Source organism: Myotis daubentonii, chromosome 1 (genome assembly GCF_963259705.1).
Source record: "Myotis daubentonii chromosome 1, mMyoDau2.1, whole genome shotgun sequence".
Classification (NCBI taxonomy): domain Eukaryota; kingdom Metazoa; phylum Chordata; class Mammalia; order Chiroptera; family Vespertilionidae; genus Myotis; species Myotis daubentonii.
In genome coordinates, this window is record NC_081840.1 from 42,368,134 (window position 1) to 42,387,474 (window position 19,341).

At 51.7% G+C, this 19,341-nt stretch overlaps 1 protein-coding gene across 1 annotated transcript in view; it reads right to left on the reverse strand.

Moving 5' to 3' along the window:
- Nucleotides 1-1,287: 1,287 nt before the first annotated feature.
- CORO2B (coronin 2B) overlaps nucleotides 1,288-19,341 on the reverse strand; it is a 129,084-nt gene continuing 111,030 nt past the window's right edge. Inside the window, exons 4-12 of the mRNA XM_059697105.1 lie at nucleotides 13,319-13,468; nucleotides 12,602-12,766; nucleotides 10,557-10,673; nucleotides 10,328-10,432; nucleotides 9,678-9,774; nucleotides 7,882-7,994; nucleotides 7,433-7,523; nucleotides 7,108-7,247; nucleotides 1,288-3,231 (exon numbers count right to left, since the gene is read on the reverse strand). Coding sequence (XP_059553088.1) covers nucleotides 3,100-3,231; nucleotides 7,108-7,247; nucleotides 7,433-7,523; nucleotides 7,882-7,994; nucleotides 9,678-9,774; nucleotides 10,328-10,432; nucleotides 10,557-10,673; nucleotides 12,602-12,766; nucleotides 13,319-13,468 — 1,110 coding nt within the window. The 3' untranslated portion in view covers nucleotides 1,288-3,099. The remainder of the gene's footprint in view (nucleotides 3,232-7,107; nucleotides 7,248-7,432; nucleotides 7,524-7,881; nucleotides 7,995-9,677; nucleotides 9,775-10,327; nucleotides 10,433-10,556; nucleotides 10,674-12,601; nucleotides 12,767-13,318; nucleotides 13,469-19,341) is intronic.

The following is a 19,341-nucleotide window of genomic DNA, read 5'->3' on the forward strand; positions in this document are numbered from 1 at the left end:
CCCCTCATTTTAGAGATGGCGAAAGTGAGGCCAGAGGGAAGTGAATGACTCAATGTCACACACCCGGTTAGAGGCAGAGCTGGGCCTGGGGCAACCCCTCCCAGTTTCCGGTGTCTTGCCCACTGCTCCTTGGCAGCCCTTTATTCATTTCCTCTCCAGCCCTCTCTTCTAAGGCTCTCGTTGCTTTCCCCTGGCTCTTCTGAGTTTTCTGTGGAGTCCATGCTGCTACGTGCCTGTCCACTTTGCAGCCTGACAACTCTGCTCCATGACAACCTTGGCCTGGCGAGAGATGAGGGTGTCCCAGTGGCTGCTCAGCGTCCCTGGTCTATGACGGGCCCAGCCCTCCCCCCAGGACAGACTTGGCCCAGCACTAACACTGGCTGGAGGCTGGGAGCACGTGCCTTCTCGGGTTCGGGCTCATAAGAGCCACATCCCTGGATGTCTTCCCCACTACACCAGCTGAGTGACCTTGAGCATGCCACCATTCTGAACCTGACCGCTTTCTTGAAAATGGGGACAATATTAGACTATACCTAGAGCTGCTGTGAATGAAGATCAACAGTCAAGTACATGGGATAGTGCTTTGTGAATGGAAATATCATTCCAGTGTGAAATGTTGGTGTCCCCCAGATCTCAACACAGGGCTGATACAGAACAGATGCCTGCTGACTAATTGTAGAACAGTGGGGGCTATTTTGACACCCTAGGGCAGTGATGGTGAACCTTTTGAGCTCAGCGTGTCAGCATTTTGAAAAACCCTACCTTAACTCGGGTGCTGTGTCACATATAGAAATTCTTTGGTATTTGCAACCATAGTAAAACAAAGACTTAAATTTTTGATATTTATTTTATATATTTAAATGCCATTTAACAAAGAAAAAATCAAAAAAAATGAGTTCGCGTGTCACCTCTGACATGCGTGTCATAGGTTCGCCATCACTGCCCTAGGGGATACTGGGTGATATCTGGAGACATTTTTGTTTATCACAATCGGACAGGGGTTGCTGTGGCATCTGATTGGTGGAGGCCAGCGATGCTGCTAACCATCTTCCAGTGCACAGGACAGCCCTCACAGTCAAGCATTATCTGGCTCCAAATGTCAATAGTGCTGAGAGTCAGAAGCCTTCGGAGGTGAATGAGAGTGTGAAATTACATCCGTGGATACAGATGTGGTCTGCTGTCCCAGAAGGGCAAAGGCACTGGGCTGGGGAGTTGGCCATCAAGATACCGTGGTAACCAAGAGCGGGAAGCACCCGGGGTACAGTGACATGGCCATGCCCGGGTTGATAAGTTGAAAACATTTTATTTCAATTCTATCCTTGGGAGGCAGCATAAATAATCACAGAAAGACCACAAAGGTCAATGGGGAAGAAAAAAAGCGCAGGAAGTGTGGGGAGGAGGAGATGAGAGCGAACACTGTCTAGCTGCAGGGGGCTGGGGGAGAGGAGACCCTGCTTCAGCCGGCCCAGAGGGTGGAAAGGTCATGGAGGAAAACCCCAGGGGTCGAGGGCTTTCCCTGCCCAGGGTGCCTGGAGGGAACCCTGACCTCTGTGGGTGTTCTGCGGTGGCCATGGGCAAAGCCGGTGTGGAGCACAACGTGTCTAGTAGATCCCAGCCAGCGAGAGAGGAGGATGGACACCCATTTCTTGATTCCCGGGCCAGATCTCACCCCAAACTGTGACTTTTCTAGAAGAACAGTGTTTATGGACACTGGGTAGTGGGAAATGGAGAAAAGAAACAAAAAGAGAATGTGTAGACCAGATGAAAGGTGGTGTCTCAAGAGTCCTGTGACCTCAGGCCACTTCTCAGTCTCTTCATCTGCAGAATGGAAGGAGTGCTCCCTACCCCTGGAGCGGGTGCGAGACTCAAATGAGATCCGATGTGTCAAAGAACTGTGTAAACTTTAAAGTGCAATACTGACGGGAGGGACTGCGGTCATTCTACCAGCGTAAGGCTGAGAGTGCTGAGATAACAGTGGCGAGAGACAAGCAGAGCATCATCCACCCCTTGAAGCAGACACCCCTGCTCTGCCTTCCCCAGGGCCTGACTCCACCCTCCTCAGCCCCACTTCCAGGAGGAAGAGGCCTCATCTGAGAGGGAGTCCCCGGGGGGGGGGGTGCAGGGCACGGGGGCCAGGGAGATGGAGGGGCACTGAGTGTGAGGGGCCTCAACTAGGCAGTGTGACACCTTGGCACTACTGGTGTTGGGCAGACGGTAGAAGTGGCTTCCAGTTTCATTCTCCACAGACACCTGGGCACCGGTGAAACCCCCAGGGATTGGCATCTTGATGCAGTGGGAAGGGGCCTGGCACGTTCTGAACACCCGAGGTCCTAGGTCCACTGTTGACCTGTTGGGTGACTGAGTAAGTCATTTCCCTCCAGTGCAACCCTCAGTTCTGTCACTTGTGGAATGAGGACATCATTCCCTACCCTGCCTGCCTCCCAAATCAAATGGGAAAAGGGTATTGCAAGAGCGTTGAAGAGAATCATGGGAAGGCAAGGGGTCATTATGGCCTTGGCGAGCAATCCTCTTAATTCCCTGAAGACAAGAGAGAGGGGGCAAGAGACAGAAAGGAGCGAGGCTGCTTGCAACCCTTGTCAGGTGAATCTGGCTTCCAGGGCTGCAGAGGGGGGGAGGGGAGAGGAGAACAGGTGACACCTGCCATCCAGCCCTCACAGCGTGGTCCATCAGGGATGCGGGCAGCCCCGCAGTGGGTGCTGAGATGTCCTGACAGCAGCCTCCTTTGCAAGGGAAAAGTTCCAGTTCTAAGTCTACTGGGGTCTGCTTTCCTCCTCTGCTCCCTGGTCCACGGAGGGCACCGCTCAGGGAATCCGTGGCCTTTGCCCAGCAGGGGGGAGCCGAGATTCTGGAGGTGGCAGGAAAAGGGCTGCCAGCCGGGTCCTCCAGGAGAGCCCGGGACTCCTATTAGCATGAGGTCAAGAGGTCAAAGATCAGCTTCCAGTCTTGAGGCGGAGGCGGGGCCCTCAGGCTCTCCCCAGCTCCCCTCCAGGCGCTGTCTCTGGGGTCACAGGATCAGGGGGAATTAGGGGACGAGTAGAAACAATGGAGAGATCAGCGTAGAAAGCAGCCCGCGGACAGCTAACAGTTCTTGGGGCTGTTGCGCAAGTTCTTCAGTTCCAGCTGGAGCTGCCGAATGCGGATGTCCCTCTGCGCCAGCTCCTCTTTCAAACGCCGAATCTCATCCTGCTGCCGGAAGAACATGCGGAGGAGCTGGGGGGACCAAGACAAGAGAGGGCGGGGCGGGGCGGAGAAAGGAGGTGAGAAGGTGATTTCCTGAATGGGTAACCTCCACACCCGCCTCCCGTCCCCCCTCCTGGGCTGCCCATACAGCCTCAGCCCCGCTCCCCCCCTACACTTCCCACTGCTCCCCCCTGTAGTGTCCCAGGTGACTGATGTCCCCACAGCTCTCCCTTCCCCAGACTCAGCTCACTGCTCCCACTTTCCCCTGAGAGGTAGGAAAGAACATAGACCTGCCGGGGCTGAATTCTGGGTCACTGCACGGGGCGTTTCCAAATATCCCAAACCTAACACTTTTAGTTGCCATTCTGAACGGAAACCTTTCGAAAATGCTTGCTTCGGGAGGCGCAGGATACAGAGGAATCCAGCTTTTTTCTCTGGTGACATGGAACCATCACAGGGACACCAAAGTTTGCCCGGGGCAGTGATCTAGTTGCTGGCGTGGGCACAGGCAAAGACAGACCCTCACTTAGATGACCCCTTGCATTAACCTGCCTCTCCATTTCTTCTGTAAAACAGACGGACAGATGCCCAGCGAACCCTGAGGCCTGGAAGGCTGTGGCCACTGGAGGACCCCACACGCTTGAGTTGAATGGTACCAACAAGCAGTTGGGTTCCTCCTCAAACTTTCTGGGGAGGGTCGCATTTGCTCTTGCAATTGCATACTTCAGTTCGATATGCTATAAACTGCTGAAATGTGAGTACAAAAGACAGTTACTGTCCTATATAAACTAAGGTGAATGATTTTAAAAATCTCGGTAAAGGTGATGCTAAAAGTGCTGCTGCTGAATGAGTGAGCTGTGGGTGATGTAACCACAAAAGACGGGGGACTTTTCTCTATCTGGATTGTGTGAGAGTGGTTACATGCATATAGAAACTTCTTACACATTTGTCAAAACTTATGGAACTGTATACTATAAAGGATGAATTTTACCACAGGTGAATTAAAACCCAATAAAGTTGTCTTTTTAAAAAACTGGGGAAAACTTTGAAAAAAACGAGGGTTTTGTTTTCAGATGGACTTTAAGTTCTTCTTGTTCTATGTAAAAGAAACTGGAAATTGGAGTTAAAATGTGATTATTTGAGAAAAACAGCAGAGTTCATCCAGGATGTCCTCAAAGAAACAGTCTTGGCCCTGCATCAAAAAACGTCGAATGAATGTATATGTTTTAAATGAAAACAAGTGGTTTGATGAATGTATATGTCATTTTTATGATTTCCTCCTTTAACGGATTTTTTAAAAAATACCAACAAACCAGTCCTGGTTTTGTCTGAGGGAAGATATGTTATTTGCTCATACACACTCCTGTGCCTTCCAAATTCTCAAAATTTCTTTGCACATTTTTTTCAACTTTTGTTTAAAAAGACTTTATTGAGGTATAATTGACATTCCATAAATGTCACCTATTTTAAGTGTACAATTCAGTGATTTTTGGTAAAGTTACAGAGTTGTGCAACTGTAAGCCTCCCCCTCGTGTCAGCCACCAGTCATCGCTCTACACTTAGACCAACGTGTCTACTGTTTAAGGCCCCATTTTCTAACTGGCTGCTTCCAAGCTGCTGCAAAGATTAAAGCTGTGGGTAAAACCAGAGTTAGCAGGCTCTGAGCAAATTTCTTCCCAATGAGGATAGTGCACAGGCTTTAGTGCAGGGAGACTGTGGCATCTGTTTTGTCTGCTCTGAGATCCCTCCCCCCCTTTTTTAAAGTAACATATTTTGCTCAGGAGCTTTTATTTTATTTTTATATATTTTTATTGATTTCAGAAAGGAAGGGAGACGGAGAGAGAGAGAGATAGAAACATCAATTTTGAGAGAGAATCTTTGACCAGCTGCCTTCTGCACGCACCCTTCTAGGGATCAAGCCCGAAACCCTGCATGTGCCCTTGACTGGACTCGAACCTGGGACCCTTCATTCTGCAGGCCGACTCTCTATCCACTGAGCCAAACCAGCTAGGGCCAGAGGTCCTTTATCCTTCTCCAGGTCCTCAGTTCTGGTTCATATAGACAAGTCTATAGCTAAATGGTATTTGATTTAAATACTAGTCAACCCTGCCTTCTCCACACCAGTACTAGAACTGAGCTCAGGCTCCTGATATGGCCTAGATGGGCTAGCCAAGCAAATCAGGTATCTTTACCTTCTCAAGGTACACACACACAAACTTTTAATAGAAAATGCCAAACATATACAAAAGTAAAAAGAATAGCACCATCAATCTCCAAGCACTCACCAGTCAGCTTCAACAAATGGCACGTGTTACTGCTTTTCCTCCTTGATATGCACCTATTCTTGGTGGATATCTGCTCCTGCCCACTTCTCCTGCACGCCCCCCCCCCCCAGCCCCCAACTTTCAGGGATTATTTAGAAGCAAATCCCATTTATCACATGATTCCATCCAGCCCTAAAAATTTTAACATCCCTCTATAATGGCACATAAACATATTACATAACAATTACCAGTTTGCCTGTCCATTTCCACTTTAAAACTGTGAGGTCCCAGAGGTCAGGAATGGTCTTATTTTTATGAATAATAGTGGCAATCATACGTTGGTGTGACAAGAAGCCTCTGAGGTGGCCCCCCCTTGTTATCCTCTCCCCTCAAGGGTCGAATGGACCTAGTGATTTTCAAATGAGTAGAATATGGCAGAGGTAATACGATGTCATTTCCAAGGTTAGACTACCGAAGGGCTGTGGCACCCATCTTGGACACCCCTCTTCCTCACTCACTCTGAGGGAAGCCAGTGCCATGTTGTGAGCTGCCCCATGGAGAGGGCCATGTGGCAAGGCCCTGAGGGGGCACCTCTGGCCGACAGCCATGAGAGACTGAGAGTCTCAATCCAACAACCTGGGAGAACGTGAGTCCTGCCAGCAACCAGGTGAGTGAACTTGGAAGTAGATGAGCCACCAGGAGCGACTGCAGTTTGGCTGATACTTCACTCCCTCTTGAGAGACCTTGAGCCACAGGCACCCACAGAGACTATGAGATAACACATGTGTGTGGGTTTAAGTCACTGAGTTTTGGGGTAATTTGTTACATGGCAATAGATAGCTAATAGTCAGCCTCGTTGAGCACTTGATGTGAGCCAGGGAGAGCTGATCTCTTTTATGCTCACAGCATCTCATATCCCCATTTTGCCACGAGGAAAGGGACTTGAAAGGTCAGGAAACTTGTTCGGGCACAGCCAGGAAATGGGAGAGCCAGATGCCAATGCAGGTGGGTCTACACAGCCATCTCCACCTCAGCTGCAGCAAGCCAAGTGCCTGGCACACGGTGGGCGTTCTGTGAGTCCTGGCTGAGCTAAACTGTATTGGCACCACAGACTGAGGGTGTGGGTAGAAAGAGAAGCCCTCGGGGGCATGGACAGGGCCCAGCGACAACTGCTTCTGAATACTCCATGGCAAATGGTACAAAGAGCATTTCCATAGACATCCAGTGTCTTCCACAGAACAGGAAATTGTCAGATCTCATCAGTGCTCCAGCGCCAGGAAGGAAGGCAGCGCCGTAATGCACGAGGCTGGCTTTCCTCTGTGAGTCAGGAATTTATGTCTCCTGTACCAGCAAATGACAGCGACATTCTGCAGTGGGTTCACGAGGAGACTGTGAGTCCCCTGGTGACTGTGTGGGTTAGTGAATGTGAAGGTTGGGGGAGGGGCATCAATATCCCTGTGATATCCCCGCCTCTATTTACAGGGGTCAGAGGCAATGGAAGCCAACAGCAGGCTACTGATGGTGTTTGTCTCAGAAAGAAAAAGGCTTCAGAACGGAGCTGGCTTAAAGGCCTGACCCCTAATTGAAACGTAAAGGCCTCACTCTTCCAGGGCCTGTGGAGGTAATAACTGACATTCCTTACCTCGTTCTCTGTCCTGGGCGGGACGTTTTCTAGTAAATCTATCCCATTGACCACAACGCTCTTCTTTTCTTTGATAGGCGCCTTAAATACCATTTTTGAGGACTTCTTATAACCTTCTTTCAAAGACATCAGCACGGGATCTAAGAAAGGCAAGGGACATGTTCTCACTGACGATGGATGGACTGAGTCAGCCTCTGCTTGACGGCTGGCCAAGCGTGAGGGAAGTTCCAACAGGAGGATGTGCGGGGAAATGGGGTGAGCCAGACTGAAGGCAAAGCCCTCACACTCTTACCTCTTTCGTGAAGCCCACCCTTGCGGTACCTACCTCGGTTGATGCCTCCCAGCCATTCATCAGGGGTCAGAGCTGGCTCCGTGCCTGGCGTCATGGGGTAAATGTCTTCCTGGTAGGAATCTGACTATAGTCGGGGGAGTGGAAGAGGGAATAGATGGGGGTGGGGGTGGGGCTGAGAAAACCCCTGCTCTGCAGTCAGACTTTTTTCCTCGCTGACCTTTAACCATGTTACCTGCTTTCCTGCCTCCAAGCCTTTGCATTCACAATGTCTCCCACTTGGAATTCCCACCCTGAGTTCATTAGCAAACAACACTGCCCCCACCTTGGAATGGCCTCCATTCCCCACCCCAAATTGGGCCTGAAGACCCAAGTCCACAGTAAAAGGGCTACTTCTTCTGGGCTCCTCCGGGCTCACAGTCATCGGAGAGCAAGCTAGGATTTGAGGCAGAGGGCCCTTGGGAGTCCCTCCCAGCCACACTCACCCTCCGGGGCACGATCATGGAGATGGGTTCGATCAGGCCCTTGAGAGTCACCAGCTTGTAGAAGCGGAACACCTCGCAAGCCGACACATCCAGCCCGTGCTTGGGCATGACCCCTGTGGACAGTTACACGTGGCTTCCTGGGGCCCAGGGGGTTCCCCCCTAGTTGTCCCTCTCCCTGATGTCCCCAGCCAAGGGGAGAGACCCCAGCGGTTGGCACTAGATTTGGAGCAATGGCCCCTGCAGAGGGCAGCGGGTGGGCTGAGGGCTTCATGAGTCAGTTCTGTCCTGGGTGGTGACTTCTCACATAAGCCTCATGGGCCAGACCTGCTTCTTGGAAGTGCATGGTTTAGAATTGGGGTCTTTTAGGACTGGAAGGGGCTGCAGAAATATTGGGATCTAATCCATTCTTTTTATAGATGAGACTCTTGAGGGTCAGAAGGGAAGGGGCTTGTCCAAGGTCACAGAGTGTTGTTACAATATAAGCCACAGAACCCATCACCTTCTGAAAATAACTGGCTTCCTGAAATGTCTGTGTCCTTGATCTTCAGAGAAGAAGGAGGGAAAAACCTTTTTCCATGCACCCCTCAGATTTAAATGCAGCTTGTCTGCTGTCCTGTCATAGTCTTCTAGGACTGAGAGCAGATGTGTGCATATGTGAGTGCATGCATTGTCTGTGTGTGTCGTTAGCCACACTGTCCCTAACAGCTGCACCTACTGATCATCTACCGAGGGAGCAGTGTGCAGTGTGGTGTTAGGAACACAACCTTGGGGGTAGGGAAGACACGGGTTCAAATCCTGGCTCTGACCCTCCTTATGGTTGGGAGTGCTTGGACAAATCATGACCTCAATGAACTTCAGGTTCATTGGTTGGTTAGAAAAGGATTGAGTGTGAAGATGCTCAATGCTGGGCAAGGTGAAGAGCACAGGTAACATTAGTTTCTTTCTCCATGATGTGACCATGTGTCAAGGCTCTACCTCTCTTCAACTGGAATGGAAAGGCTGCTCTTCCAGACAAGGTCATTCCAGGAGCTGGAGGGCAGTGGTGTAATGGCACCCAAGTGGGATTTGGAACCAGCAAGACTGAGCTTGTGCTCTGCCTGGGGGAGTTACTTGGCCACTCTGAACCTCCCAAAGTGCCGGCTGATGGTAAATGCTCAGTAGTGGCCACAGGTGAGGAAGATAAGAAATGTTTACCTTTGGTTCCTCCCTCTGTCTCCTCTTCTCCCTGAGTTCTGCTGACGCCACTTTCTACACATCTCCTGGATTCACCCTCTTCTCCCCATTGTCATGCTGTCCCCCTAGTTACCATCATTTCTTGCCAAGAAATCCACAGTGGCCTCCTAACTGGTCTCTCTGCCTCCCCCCTGCCTTTCCAAATCCATGCTCCCGAGTCCACTCTCCCTACAGAAGCCGAGCAATCTTCAACCAGCCTTTCAGATCACATCACATTGTCCCATCCCCTACTCACCCACCCAAGGAAGAGAAAACCTTCCAATGTCAGAACCGCGTTGGGCTTCCCATCTGCAAATGGGAATGAAGACACTGCATCCCTTCCCCGCTCCACGAGCTGCTGATGAACAGAGATCGAGGAGGACGCCAAACACCAAGGGAGGATGAGCGTGTCAAGTGGGTGGTGACCTTCACAGGAGCAGCACCTGTGGGTTCTAACTAACTTGCCCATGAGCTGTGACCTTCTAAGTCTGTTATTTTATGCGAGGGGGCGTGTAACTCATGAGCCAAATATCCAGTCCCTTGTTCTACAGCCTAAGAGCCAGGGTAGCTTCCTGACCCCTTACCTAGGCCTTTTTGTGGGGCCGGGGAGCGGAACTCCATGAGGTAACTCAAGTAGGGCTTCTCAGTGCTGATCTCATAGTACCGGATGTTTCCATCTCCCTGCGGGCAAGGAGAGAAGGAGGTGAGGAAGGTGTGTATGTGTGCATGGGGAGGGTTGAGTAAGCCCTGGTCCAGGGGTCTGCTGAAGAGAGCCTCCACTGTGCCTCAAAGGTGGTCAAAGACCAGGGAGACCTGGCCTCTGGTGGGCCTGCCACAGGGGACCCGCTGGGGGGTGTGGTGCTGCTGCTGGTGGGTCTGTGTGTATAGACAGCTTTCCTGACAGTCAAGGCCATATTGGTCAGAGATCTCCTGGAAGGTGCCTCAAATTCCATCATTAGTCACAGTCCTCTACACCTCAGGCTCTGACCCTTATCCTAATGTAAAACCCTCTCCCATCCACCTCCGAAGGAATTGACATTGACACTTCAGTAAGAATAAGTGTCAGACTTGAGGGTAGGTTTCAATGGAAAAAGAGTAAGAAAGACCCAGGTTGGCACAGGGGAAGGCCAGAGAGGTGAGGTTGGTTCTTCTTAGGGAAGTCGGGAAGGAGTGGGGGCCTCATGGGGGGAGGGGTCTCCCACAGGCTGCCCAGTCCCTCTCCACCTTCTACTACCTTTCCTGCCAGGTACAGCATGTGCGTGTCAGCGTCATAGAAGGGGAACAGGAGGCCGGAGAGCCCATCAATTTCCTCCTCGACCAGAGGCATGGAGAGGTCCTCCTGCGGGGAGGCGGCCAGCATCAGCCTGTGTCCAGGAAGGAGGGCATCTCACCTTCCCAAACGCCAGCAAAGCCCCCAGAGCTACAACCCTTTAATGCCACCACCCGGCCTCCCTGCAGCTGACCTGGTCCCAGAGGGCAATCTGTCGTGTGTTCCACCTGGAGACCCCGGTCGTGAGAAGCCGCTTCATGTTCCCCAGGAACACCACCCGGTTCACTCTGTGGTTTTTGCAGCTGGCCTCCTGCGGGGGCAGAGAGAGCCGGTAAGTCAGGGCCCGGACACCAGGGTCCTGTAGAAGACGGAATCATGGCCCCCAGGAGATACATCCATGTCTTCATCCCTGGAACCTGTGAATGTTTCCTTATTTGGAAAAAGGGACTTTGCAGATGTAATTTTAAGCTAAGGTTCTTGAAATAAAGGATCCCCTGAATTATCCACATGGGTCCTAAATGCTATCATGAGAGCCCTATAACAGGTGGAGGGAGATTCCACAGACACAGAGAAGGTGATGTGACCTCGGAGGCAGAGCTTACAGTGATGTGACCACAAGCCAAGGAAGCCCAGCAGCCACAAAAGCTAGAGGAGGCAAGAAAGGATTCTCCCTGGAGTCTCTGGTGGGAGTGTGGCCCTGCTGACACCGTGATGCCAGAACTCTGGCCTCCAGAACTGGGAGAGACTCCATATAGCAGCCGCAGGGAGGAAATACAGGTCCTGAAGAGCAGGGGAGCCCCGAGACTGGGAAACCAGGCCTCTCTGCCGTGTCCCACAGTGGGTGGAGCACAGGGGAGGGGGCGCTAACGTTGACCAAGCCCCGGGCAGGGCCTGCAATGTGCCAGGTGCCAGGTGCTCTCCACAGGGCCTCTTGTTTAACCTGCACAGCAAAACCTACTGGAAGGAACCTGAGAACAGGGGACTCAGGCTGGCTCGCTGTTTGATGACTCACTACACCAGGGACTCCTACGAAGCTGTCCTCGGCCTCCTCTCCTGCCTCCCAGCTCATGGCACTTCCTTTTCCTCCTAATGCACAACAGTCCTCTGCCAGGATGAGTCAGCATCAGGTAGAAACCAGAGGCTGGCGGAGCCGTGCACAGACCCAGGCTGGTGCCACCTGCTCTGGCGTTTAGTTCCAAGTTCTGCCAAAAAAGTGTAACGAGGAGGAGCCCCTCACCCTCTCTGGGTTCGTGTCCAGGGTGTGAGGTGGAGGCTGGGTTCTCTGCTCTCTGGCACCTTTTCTGCTCAGCATGGGCTCTTGGGTCCATCCAGCTGGGTTTGAACTCCAGCTCCGCCATAACGGTGACATTCCAGTCTCCGACCCCCTCCAAAGCTCAGGGTCCCCACGTGTGAAACGGGAAGAGGAACAGTACCCACCTCAGAGGACAGTGAGGACTAAGTGAGGGGATGATATGAAGCCCGTGGCCCTACATGCCACACAGTGAGCACTGAGTAAATGCTGCTTAATATTCGTGATGCTAGTCACTAGGATAATTAGTCGTAGTAGCTGGCTTTTTGGCCTCACAATATTGGACTCTTCCTAGATAAACACAACCAGGTCACCATCCATCCTTTCCTGTGTAGCAGGTAAATCTCAAATTTAATCCAAATTTCCCATCCCTCCTGGTGACTGGCATGCTTTAGGGGCTCAAGAAATGTTCATTTCTTACCCCCAAATGGCATCTAATCCCTTCCTCACAGTCAAGACACAAGAGACTCAAAAACCAAAACTGGAGTTAAGTTCACCATCAACCTCTGCACTTAGAGTTGTCCCTAGGGCTGGTGTGCCCGGAGGCATTGCCACCAGGCTGGTGCCACACAGGTGGCTGGGCTGGGAGTCCAAACTCCTCCTCCTGTGTCCAGGATGGGGCTCGGTCAGCACCCACGGACTCATGTGCTGAAGGTGTCACCAGCCTCATCCCCAGCGCAGGCCGGAAGAATCCCATCTGGGGGGAGGGGTGCAGTGGCCAAGAAAGAGAACTAAAGCCCCTCTCCACCAAGGACAAGGCAGGGTTCCTGTGTGAGCCGAGAAGGGCCCAGAACAGACGGGACAGTCAACAGAGGTGCAGGCCAGGAACATGAGAGGGGGGAGCTGGCTCGGCCTTTCCCTAGGCCAGGCTGAAAGCTGAGCCCCAAGCCACAATACTTTTCCTTCCCCTCAAAAAAGTGGGGCTTCACCTGCAGAACACGGCCGGAGCGGGGCTCGATCACACGCAGCTTCTTGTCCTTGCACGTGGTGGCGAGCAGGCTGCCGTCAGTGTTGAAGGACATGCAGAGGATCACGTCCGAGTGGCAGTCGATCATCTTCACGGGCTCACCCACGTCCAGGTTCCAGATGAGGACCTGGGGGGGCAGGCATGCAGGAGTGGGGTCAGCCCTGCTGCTGCTGTCATTGGGCATCTGTCCCCGGTCCACGCCCAATGGCCCTGGGAGAGGTGCCCCGTGCAGGGTGGGGGGGTGCCGGGATGCAGGATGGTGTCGCTGAGATCTGTATCAAAGGCTGAAGCGTCCCTGTCTCACAAACCCACTACTGTCCTGGGGCTCAGTTTCCACAACCAGCAGGAAGGATAAATGTCCTTGCCAGGTCCCAGTGGCTGGCACACCTCTTTTGAGGGCACCCCTGGGGGTAGGGACTGGGGCTCCATTCTCTTCCCCCAGCAGCTTTGGTTGCTCTTTTTTCCCCGCCAGGAGAGTGTGGACACGGAGTGGCATTCGCCTCCAGTCCATCAGCATCAGAGAAGGCAGTACGGGTGTTTCCAGCCCCTATGGGCCCCAGGAATGACGGGGTGCATGAAAGATGCTCAGCAGTGTGTGGCGAATGAATAAATGAGAGGATGAGACCAAAGATGCCGTTCTCTCTCCCTCCCCATCCACACTGCCTGCCGGGCTGCCCACCTTGTAGTCATAGCCGGCACTGAACAGGATGTTGTTGGTGGTGGGGTGCCACTCGACCAGCCCCACACGCCGGCTGTGCCCATGCAGCTCCAGGAGGGCCTCTGTCATGCTCCGCTTCAGCCCGCCCTCGGGGATCTCCCAGATCCGCACCTGCAGAGGGAACGGAGGGCCCAGGCTGGGTGGCAGGGCGGGCAGAGGCCCGATGCCTCTCCCTCCCACACCAGGCTTCTGACACCCGCGTGGTGAGGCGCCTCATGGCCAGCGTGGTGGGCAGAGCTGCTGAGGCCTGGGGGGAGTTTCGAGGGTGTGACTGAAGAGGAAAGAGGCCACCCCCTCTCTTCCCTTGGGAGGGTCTGCTCCAAAAAGCCTCTGCAGACCTTAGACCTGGGCAGCTATTGTCACTGGCATGTTATTGTTATGGACTAGCCAGGCGCAGGGGCCACACGTTGAGCAGCTCTGAGCTAGTATTGAATTCTAAAGCCTATCTCTGCTTCCCTTCCCACACCCTCCTGAGAGATCTGCCTTCAGCCCCAGCTCCTGTCTGTACCATATAGCCTGCCCCTCACCCAAGATGGACACCTGAGCAGAGGGAAACCCGTCTGGGAGGTGGGAGGTCCAGGGTCTCCTGAGAGATGAGAAACCAAGGGGCAAAGATTCTCCTTAGATGTTGAAGCCCGAGCTGAACGGATGGGCAGAGCCTGCAGGCAGCTGCTATTTCCAGGCTTCTGATGCTGATCGAGAAGCAGAAAAAGATGATCTGCAGAGAGGAGGAGGGGCCCACGGAGAGGCAGCGAAAAGAGACCATGAGGCTCCAGAGGGAGAGAAACTGAACAGTTTCTCTGTAATCTTTGAATACCCACCCCACCCCCATTACTTCCACCAGCCCCGGTGGGCTTGTTTATCAAGCCAAACAGGCTCTGCAGAGTCTCAACGGTTTCATCTAGAGATGGAGGAAATCTTTGCCTGGCCTTGCCCACTGGCAGAATAAAATGAGACACTGCTTGTAAAAGTTGGTAAGCTGTAAAGTTCTCTACAGAACTAAGGGATTGTAAACCTTGTTCTAATTGTTATTATCGTCATTAATGCTATTTATTATGATCTGACTGGTGAAGAGGCAAGAATACATGTGACTACAACTTAGGACACCTTTAAAACAACCCTTTTGAAAATCTGAACTCCTCCCTTGCTAGTAAGGAGAAAAACAGGAAAACCAGCTTTGAGATACCATTTGTAATCTTCTAAAATAGCCAACTTAAAGAAAGAGCTGGTGTTGGCGGATTATATTGTAGGTTTAATTGGTGTTGGTAGTATTATAAAGCAGTCATCTTTCAGAAGCAATTTGGCCATCTTTAGTAGAAACTGTAAGACATTTCTATTATATTACCTGACTTAGTAATTTCACTCTTAAAATCCTATCTAATAAAGAGGGAATATGCTAAATGACACTCACGCCATTGCAAAGATGGTGGCACCCACAGCCAATAAGGAGGGAATATGCTAATTGACTGCCCTGCCCTCAAAGATGGCAGCACCCACAGCCACAAGATGGTTGGCAGGGGAGGGCAGTTGTGGGCGATGAAGCCAGCAGGGGAGGGCAGTTGGGGGGGACTGGGCCAACAGGGGAGCAGTTAGGCTGGCAGGGGAGTGGTTGGCAGGGGAGTGGTTAGGAGGTGATCATGCTGGCAGGCAGAAGTGGTTAGGGGCAATCAGGCAGGCAGCAGACAAGCGGTTGGGAGCCAACAGTCCTGGATTGTGAGAGGGATGTCCACAGGGATCCGGCCTAAACCGGCAGTTGGACATCGCCCGAGGGGTCCCAGATTGGAGAGGGTGCAGGCTGGGCTGAGGGACACCCCCCTTCAGTGCATGAATTTCATGCACCGGGCCTCTAGTCCAATAAAAGCAAAAATCTCTATGCATGAAGATGTTCATTGTAGCATTACCTATACAGAAAACGTAGAAACACTCTAAATGACCAACATGAGAACAATCTAATGTCCTATCAGTATGGAATAGTAGCCATCCTGTTATAATTCTGAAGCCTGTTAAAGAAAGCCAGTTACAGCCTGGCTGGCATAGCTCAGTGGTTGAGCATCGACCTATCCACCAGGAGGTCATGGTTCCATTCCCGGTCAGGGCTCATGCCCAAGTTGTGGGCTTGATCCCCAATGTGGGCCGTGGAGGAGGCAGCTGATCAACAATTCTCTCTCATCAATGATGTTTCTATCTCTCTCTCCCTCTCCCTCTCCCTTCCTCTCTGAAGTCAATAAAAACATATATTTTTCAAAAAGAAAGAGAGAAAGCCACTTATAGGCAGTCTCAAGGACAGGGAGCAAGGCTGTGAACTGGGGGTGCCCCGAAGGGAATTCCCTTGGCAGGCTTCTCTTGTTGGTGCTTTCCCCTCGGACTATGGAAATGAGCATTGCTCACTGTGTTTCCCTGAAGACCCAGCTCTGCACATGCAGACACAGGGCCTTAGGGAGAGAAAGGCAGGTCCAATCAAGGTGTACCATCCTGTTTCAAAAACACGCTCAAGAAAAAGTTTATAATTCGGGACAGTTTAATGCTTTCCCATCCTCACTGTCATCTCCTTAGGCCCCATGGTCCTTCCTCCAAAGGCCCTGTGTGAGGCCTTCTGGGGTGAGGTCTGATCTGGAAATGGCGGGAGGCTGGAGTGGGGACCCGGTGAATAATTCAGTAGTTACCAATAAGACATATCCCTCTTGTCCCCAAATGTACTAGAGGAAGGTGACCTTTGAAGAGAGAAGACTAATATTTGAAGTGCACACACACACACACACACACACACACACACACACACACACGCCTTTCTTTTTCACCCAACTGGATACTATTATACATGCACTTCCACAACTTTTCTCATGTAACAGCAGATAGCAGGCATCTTTCCACACCACTACACATGATCCACCTTATCGTTGTAAGTGGCCAGGGGGCATCTGTTGTATGACTGTGCCATGATGGATTTAATCAACCTCTAATAGTGAACACCTGGCTTCTGCCCGCTTTTTCCACTCTTACAATTCATTCTCTGGTGAGCACAGCCTGTAACACAAGTTCGTGCATGGGTGTGAGTATTCCTGTAGGACACTTGCCTAGAAGTGTTTCATTACAGTTTCTGTAAAATTGTTCCCAACGCTCTTCCAGTTTCACCCACAGAGTCTGCTTCTTTACCGGGGTCTCTAAAACGCTATTTTCAGAATTGGATTTTTGCCCATTGGATTAAAAGTGCCACCGCACCGCTGTTTGGACTTGCATTTCTTTGATTCTTAGAAATACTGGGCCTCCTTTGTGTGCACTTGGGAAGCTTGAGAAGCTTTCAGACTCAAGGGGATGAGACTTTTTAAAAAAATATTTGTAATTGATTTCAGAGAGGAAGGGAGAGGGAAAGAGAGAGAGAGGGAGAAACATCAATGATGAGAGAGAATCATTGATTGGCTGCCTCCTGCAAGCTCCACACTGGAGATCGAGCCTGCAATCCAGGCACATGCTCTGACTGGGAATCGAACCGTGACATCCTGGTTCATAGGTCAATGCTCAACCACTGAGCCATGCTGGCTGGGTGAGGGGATGAAACTTTAAGGGGCAGAATGATGGGTCAGTGTGGAGGCATTTGGGGGCAAAAAGTTCTGCCTATAAATACCTCATACTGTCTCTCTTTTTTCTTTTTTAAAAAAATCTTCACCCAAGGATATATTTTTATTGATTTTTAGAGAGAGAGAAAGGGAGAGAGAACAACATCAGCGTGAGAGACGTATGTACCCGACTGGGTATTGAACCATAACCTTTTGTTTACAGGATGACGCTCCCACTGAGCCACCTGGCCAGGGCCTCATCCTGTCTCTCAAGGACAGCAGGGAAGCGGGTACACACATGAACAACACGTATTCAGGGTGCAAGTGTTGACTGAGACAGGGCAGTGGCCTCTGGCCTTTGAGGAAGATCTTTGAACCAGAGTTGAGCCTCATTACTTGCACACAGGCCTCTTATGAGCTGGGCCCTTGCTGGCCAATGGGACGGTGCTGAGCTTGCCCCATGCTTGCCCTTGAGCAGCATACAGTGGGGCTGACCCAGTAGAGCACCTGCGGGGGAAGAGCTGGGGGAACCTCAAATCCAGTCTTGGGGGTGATGGTGGGAGGATCGGGAGAAGCAGGGTTAAAAAAGAGGATATCAACCCAGGTTTGAAAATACCAATTGGGGATGTGGGGAAGGGTGGGGACACAGAAAAATGACCAGTGTGTGTGGGTTCAGCACAGTAGTTGGGGAGATTGCGGCAGGTGAGCCTGGCCGGTGTGCAGCAGGCTGGCAGGGGGCAGAGGAGGCCAGAGGCTGTGTGTGTCACACCTGGTCACCGAGGCCCAAAGGACCGCTGCTTTGGGAGTCTCAGAAAAATGAACCCTTCCCCAGAGCCTAATTCCTGAGCAGCCAGGAACCTGAGCGTCCCTGGGTGGTGCCACAGGCCAGGTGAAGGCACAGGCGCAGGGGAAGCTGTGAAGTGGGGGTCCACCCAGGCTCGAATCTCACTGACAAGCTTGGACAAGCCAGTTAAGTTCTCTGAGGCTCATGCTCCTTGTCTAGACGATGCATTGAGGCGTGCGTACCAGTTAGAGGTGTGTGGGTTCAAGTAAACTGGGCTCGGAGTCCTTGTGAGTCTGAGGCTTGTTTGGGTGACGGCTCTGCCTAGTCACCTACAGGCTAAGCCTGGAACTGGATCCCCATCCGCGGGGCCAGGGCTGCAAGGGAGAAGACAGGGCCGTTTTCACCAGTAACTGCTGGAGTAGCGTCCCAGGCGGGGCTCGGGGAACCCTGATGGAAAATGCCCCACAGAGAGGGAAAGAGGCCTCTTGTCTTACCCCCATTTGGTATCAGCCACTCCCTTCCCGGGACCCGGGTTTCTCATGCGCACATTGAGACAGTGTAAATTAATCTTCCAATTTTTTGTGCTGTTGACATCACTGAATGTGTCCCTAGGGGGAAGAGACTAACGCTACCAGTTGGTGCCACATGCGATCAGAGCTAAAAGGAGGGCTGAAGTTCACAGCGGGCCTAGTAGCTGGAAAGGAAGTCCAATCCCTGAGCATTCAAGGGATTTGCTGGAGGGAGAGAGTGGATGGGCGTGGGCGGAGCACTGTGGATCTGCCCAGAAGTTGCTCTGGGACGTTACTTCAATCCCACGGGAAAACCAGGAGAGCCTGGCAAACTGGATTTCTGGAAGGAAGGGGAGGGGAAAAGTGGGAAAAGCATTCTCTCCAGCCAGCCTGCTGTGCCTGGGACCCTCCCCTTCACAGGCCCCTGGGTCAGAGCCCTGCTCATCTCAGTTACAGGCATCCAACAAAACATGTGCAGCCCCTCCCTATGTCACCCTTTAAACACTGGGTACAGTCCTTGGTCTCAAGTAGCTCACAGTCTTTGGGGGAGACAGCAGACACGTGCAGACAAGGCTAAGGCAAGACAGCTGATAAGGGTTGTTACACAGAGGAGGAGGGAGCAGCTGGCCAACAGAGAGAGCCCTGGGGTCTGGCAAGCTACATTGAAATCCAGGCTCTGAACATACCAGTGAGACTTCAGCCAAGTTACTTAGCCTCTCTCAGCCCCAGTCTTCTCATCTGTGAGAATAATTATACCTCTAGCGGCTAGAGTCTAGCCCTAGCTGGTTTGGCTCAGTGGATACAGTGTCAGCCTGCAGGCTAAAGGGTTCCAGGTTCGATTCTGGCCAGGGGCAGGTGCCTGGGTTGCAGGCTCAATCCCCTCCAGTAGGAGGCAGCCAATCGGTGATTCTCTCTCATCATTGACATTTCTATCTCTCTATCCCTCTCTAAAATCAATAAAAATATTTAAAAAAATAATTATACCTCTAATCACAGTTGTATGAAGACTAAATGAAGATAAAATATGTGCCCTACCAAGCAGATTACTAAAGCACCTAATAGTATATAACAATGCTTGCTTAATATTAATGAAGGGTCATATGCAAGTGTCATGTAGGTCAAATTTTATTTTAATTA